General features: G+C 34.4%; 1 protein-coding gene across 1 annotated transcript; it reads left to right on the forward strand.

The window, feature by feature from the left end:
* The first annotated feature begins 1,804 nt into the window (after nucleotides 1–1,804).
* Nucleotides 1,805–4,919, forward strand: LOC137627287 (uncharacterized). The gene is made up of 2 exons (XM_068358368.1): nucleotides 1,805–1,942; nucleotides 4,628–4,919. Exons 1-2 carry the CDS (start codon nucleotides 1,805–1,807, stop codon nucleotides 4,886–4,888), a joined length of 399 nt encoding a protein of 132 aa, XP_068214469.1. The 3' UTR covers nucleotides 4,889–4,919.
* Nucleotides 4,920–5,868: the final 949 nt, after the last annotated feature.

Below are 5,868 nucleotides of genomic sequence, written 5' to 3' on the forward strand. Positions count from 1 at the left end.
TTAATTTCTTAGATAAAATTCATAATCATTTCTGTTTAAGTAAAGGAATATACAGTATATATTTTAAACAGTATACTATGTATAAATAAATAAAAAATTAATATATATATATATATATATATATATATACATATATATATATATATATATATATGTATATATATATATATATATATATATATGTATATACTGTATATGCATCAGAAACCTGAAGCCTTACTAAAGCCTTACGACATACGCTAGTTACAACTCAAAGAGCTATGAAAGAATAATGATGGAAATAACACCGAGAGACAGAAAAAGAGCAACATGGATACGAGAGCAAACTGAAGTAGAGGATACTCTAACAACATGTAAGAAAAATAAATGGACATGGGCAGGACATATAATGAGAATGACAGGTAATATATGGACATTAAGAATAACAAAAGGGGTCACTTGAGATTGTAAAAGAAGCAGGTAAAAAAAAGGAGACGATGGGTTGACGACTTAAGAAAGATGAGGGCGTGGACTGACATAGAAAAACCATAAACAGGCGCAAGTGGAAGGACATGTCTGAGGCCTTTTTTCTGCAGTGGACTAGCAACGGCTGATGATGATGATGATGATGATGATATATATATATATATATATATATACATATATATATATATATATATATATAAATAAAGTAGTGTACGCTACCAGTCAGAAATGACGGCAAAATATTTAGATAAATATGCACACACACAGGTTCAACCCTTCCCACCCCCTCCCCATTAATCTCTCGGGGTACCCCTCTCACCAGTTTATGACTATTCTTCCCCCCCCCCCACACACACACACACACATGGAATGGGAAGAGGCCGAGTAGTTTTACTTCTGGTAATGCCGCTGAACGTGACCGGAGATATGTGTGATATATATATATAATATATATATATACATATATGAGTGTGTGTGTGTGTTGGTGTATGTGATATATATATATATATATATATGTATATATATACAGTATATATATTTATATATATATATATATATACAGTATATATATATATATATATATATGTATATAACTATACACTTGGTTTTTATTATGTAGAGGAGTTATATGCATGCCTAAGTGTAATGCTTATATAATCCTTCACTTATTTGATCGATATAAGGTTACATATCACAATATCAATACGCATGGAGCATAGGGTTATGGATTTCTGTAATTGATGAATTCATAAGTATCCGATGGATTTACTCAGTACCGTAGAGTAACAATAATTCATCCTAATGCATAAGAGAACATAGGGATTAGACCAAAGTACTTATGGTTTATTGTTTTCTTTTATTGATTTATCGCCTAGAGGAAAGAGCTGTCAAGGACAAATGAGATTTACATAGTCACTTTCAAGGTTTAAAGGCCGCTCACGATTGGCAGAGGCAAGGGAGAGTAACATTGCCCTAGCAAGTAAGACAATGCCCTAGAGACTGCCCATCTATTATATGATCAGCGCCTAAGCCTCATGCCAGGCTGACACTTGCACGACTTTTTGCCATGAATTTGTCGTGGCAAGTCGTGACATTTTGTGGCACGAACTGGAAAATCAAAAAAAAGAAAAAAAAAATTACCTCAGAATCACAGCTCACCTGTCCACATTGAAACGAACTAGCACGACGAGTTCACAACAAGTTCATGCATAGTTTTAGCATAGTTTGTGCACTTTCCGCATCGTCCCGACGAGTTCACGAACAGTTCGCGCATAGTTCACGAAATTTTGTCGTGACCAAAATTTTGAACATTTCAAAATTCTCGTCACGGCATGCCACGATGTCACGACAGGTTCACAACGAGTTCCCTCCAGTTCACGACGAGTTCACACCAGTTCACGACTCGAGTCATGACAATTCGTGCCACAAATTCGTGCAAGTGCACCTGACAACATTAAGATTACCAAACGAAGTCTTAGTATTAGCTTCTGCATTCAGAACATCAACAACAACAAATGCAGCCGAATCTAGTCCATTATAGGACAAAGGTCTCAGACATGTCCAGTTTTCATCAACACGCTGGCCATTGCGGAACGGTGACGGTGGGAGACTTTAGTCTGATCGTTCACAGCATACCAACGTAGTAGGTCTGACCCTGACTCGTACAGCTTTTGTGATTATGATGATACACAAACCTTTTTACTTCGTTAATATATCCCCACTCAGAACACATAAATATAGAGGTTCTGGTAAGTCTTACTTTCTCTACATATGTCTTGTACATTTTCATGCGATCTGTTAAATATTTATCAGTAATTGATATTGTGGATTGATGAATTAATTCGTTATTTTCCCCTATATAAGATTCTTCATTCTGATTCCAACGTCTTGATTGAGATGAAACATTAATTGTTCATTTGTAAAGTCATCTTTATTCCATCGAGTAGATTCATTTATTTACTTACTTCCATACCATGTTCTCATTGACCTCTGCCTGGTGGCCCTTGCAGCCACTCGTCTTTAAGACATCTTTAACTTCGATTTGGACAACAATGAGCAGGAGAGGGTAGGTTAGCCTGTTACGGCTGTACTGCGAGTTTCTTGTTCATAAAATGCTATAAGATTAAGTTCTAGAAGGAAACGAGGTATATGAATAATTTAAGAAATTTATATATCTTCATTTATGAACAAAATTCCTGTCAATATAATTTCTTATGTTTACCATATGATTTTATTTTTAGTGCATTTACTTTCATAAAATGCTCAACAATAGATATAATGATTCAAGGGATGTGGGCTATAATTAATTTAAATTAACTAACATTTCTCGAGGTAATTTTTAATAACAGTATTATTTTCACAAGAATTGTTAATGTAATTCTTAGTCTTCATTAGGTTTGAACTACAGTAATACCTATGATGTTTTTCAGAGGTAAAACTAGGTTTTTCAATGTTCAATGTTTTTATTTTCCTAGTTAGTAGGTTGGCCAGGGCACCAACCACCCGTTGAGATACTACCGCTAGGGAGTTATTTGGTCCTTTGACTGGCCACAGGACTACATTGGATCCCTCTTGCTGGTTACGGCTTACTCTTGCCTATTCTTTGCACATTCTCCTCTGCCCTTATACACCTGGCAACATTAAGATTACCAGACCATTATTCTTTGCTCAAGGAGTTAAATACTGCAATGCAATTGTCAGGTGGCTACTTTCCTCTTCATAAGGGTAGAAAAGATTCTTTAGCAATGGTAAGAAGCTTTTCTAGGAGGACACAAAATCAAACCATTGTTCTCTAGTCTTGGATAGTGCTATAGCCTCTGTACCATAACGTTCCACTGTCTTGGATTAGAGTTCTCTTGTTTGAGGGTACACTCGGGCACGCTCTTCTATCGTATTTCTCTTATTTTTGTATCTTTTGAAGCTGCTATAATCTATGTCTGAAAGATCTGACTTAATGTTGTTACTGTACTCAAAATATTCTATATTGATTATATATCACTTCTCTTGTAGTTTATTTATTTCCTTGTTTCCTATCCTCCCCGGCTATTTTTCCTTGTTGGAGCCCCTGGGCTTATAGTATCTTGCTTTTCCAAATAGGATTATAGCTTAGCTTATAATGATAATAATAATAATAATAATAATAATAATAATAATAATAATAATACTGATGGTATCTCTTTCTAGTTCTGGTTTAATAATGTTTTGGTGAAATGGTTTACTCAATACTAGAGATTAGAAATATGATTCTCATGCTTAAACAGGTGGTTCAGCATGAATGTCCATTAAAATGCTTTAAAGTCATCAAGGAAAATTATTTGCAGCATAATTATTTCTTACATTTCAGATTCTGCAGAAAGGGTAATCTTTTTTAAAAAATTACTTGAAATTAACATTTTTTCTCGTATACAAAATTTGCTATTCTCTCATGTGAGAAGCGATCCTAGAATTTTGATGAAAGTTTTCTTATTGGTTTCTTATAAAGATTACCCTACAAACTTAAAAAAATTAATATGTTTCTTTGTATACGATTTCATATATATTGTTCAATGCTTTATACTTTTCGTCAATGATATGAATTAAAAAGGCCATTCTGAAGGTAGACCAGTATAAAAAAATAACCCAAATACACCAGTAAAAAAAAAATACGTTAAACACAACTTTGCAAAACTAACGGATATTCTCATAAGTCATGAAATTTAGTTTTTGTTGGAGACAGCCGGTTGGTAACGAGTTCACTCTCGACGAGTAATATTATCGTAAAATGCAGTTTCCGAATCCCTCCTCCTGTTGCCCGAAGGTCACTCCAGCGTATATAAGAGGAGGGACAACGCTTTTCGACATCACGTTCTGCCATCGAACTTACTACAATGAAGGTCCTGGTAAGTCTCTTCATCTAATGGTTTCGTGAGGACTATGTTTTGATGAAGTAGTTTTTAATAGATTTTTTTTAATCTTAACTAGATTTGCCAAAAACGACATCGTGTATATTTCCGATTGCATGACGATACTATAAAACAAACACTTGTAGCTTTGGCTTTTCATAAAGAGAATAATATTTGGTATAGATATTGCCAGCAAGAAGCTAAAAGATTTTGCTTTCATCATTTTGTAGAAATATATGATATCTTTTAATAATAAATTTCCAAATTTCTTCCTCCATTAGGTCATTATTGCCCTCTGCTTGGTTGCCCTTGCGGCTGCTCGTCCTTCGGACATTGTCGACTTCGAGTTAGACAACCACGAACAGGAGCAGGAGGGCCAACCCGGTAGGGCCGTCGAGGGCGAGTACTCCTGGGTAGCTCCTGATGGTAACGAGTATTACGTCAAGTATGTTGCTGATCACAACGGATACAGGATCGTAGATGACAACGTTGTACCTGAGGCTCCTGAAAACGAGCAACCTGAGGATGATGATGACAAATAGTCAATAATAATGATATGATGATAGATACTGGATGTGAAATCGGAATGGAATAAAGATTATTTTTTATAGATAACTAATGCTCTTTATTTTGAAATTCCTTCTGAAGAGCAGGGGATTGTCTTATAAGTCCGCTTCACTCATTCATTTTTGTTTATGGATATGAACCAGAGAATTATAGCTTTAAATTGAATGATTATTAAGAGAATTCTCAGTTTTGGCTTTTGTACGGCAATTAAGGGTCAGGTATAGTCGTAAGAACAAATGGAATGAGAAAACTAAAGAGTATATGTAATAAGACATTCTGTGCACTAATTTTATCCATGTCTATAAGCAAGCCTTTCAGAAAAAATAAAGCACTTGAATATGTAGGAAATAGAAAGGAGGTCTCGAACAGTTTAGAAAAAGAAAATTGCGGAATTATCAGGAAGAACAGAGGAAGTTCGGGAAAATTTTTAAGCAAAAAGGACTACGATTATTTTTGAAATATGAAGGAAGTTTTGGTAGTCCAAATACAAAGTAAGAGTTCCGGATAATTTGTGTACAAAGTGGAATTTTCAAATGATCAGAAAACTTACTAGTATATAAAGGTAGTTGTGAATAATAAGGGAAACCAAGAGGAAATTTTAGATAATCAAGACCTTTAGAGAAAGTTGAAAATAATCTAAACATACCGAGAAGGGCACATAATTCGGTGCTATAGAATTAATAAGCATTTTTGCCTTCAAGAACTTTTTTTCACAACCATTGTCATCAAACTATGAATTATATATGCCAAATTACAGGCGTTGAAAGTAGAGAATTTAATTTTAAATCCTTCATTGACTTATTCAACAAGATACACTTAAGATTACATTAGAAGTCATTATTGATTGATTATCTGATATTTGGTCATCTAGTGTAACAACTACCAAAGTCACTGGCAGGGAAATAAATCATTATTAGATAGTTTATATCTCAATATTCAACGCTGTTGGGCTATA

Source organism: Palaemon carinicauda, chromosome 35 (assembly GCF_036898095.1).
Source record: "Palaemon carinicauda isolate YSFRI2023 chromosome 35, ASM3689809v2, whole genome shotgun sequence".
NCBI classification, from domain to species: Eukaryota; Metazoa; Arthropoda; class Malacostraca; order Decapoda; family Palaemonidae; genus Palaemon; species Palaemon carinicauda.

What these genes read in the sequence shown, in the direction of transcription:
- LOC137627287 (XM_068358368.1), top strand. Translation starts at nt 1,805, where the DNA reads ATGTCACGACAGGTTCACAACGAGTTCCCTCCAGTTCACGACGAGTTC. An exon ending in GATTACCAAACGAAGTCTTA is followed by an intron (nt 1,943 to 4,627) that starts GTATTAGCTTCT and finishes TTCCTCCATTAG; the next exon opens with GTCATTATTGCCCTCTGCTT.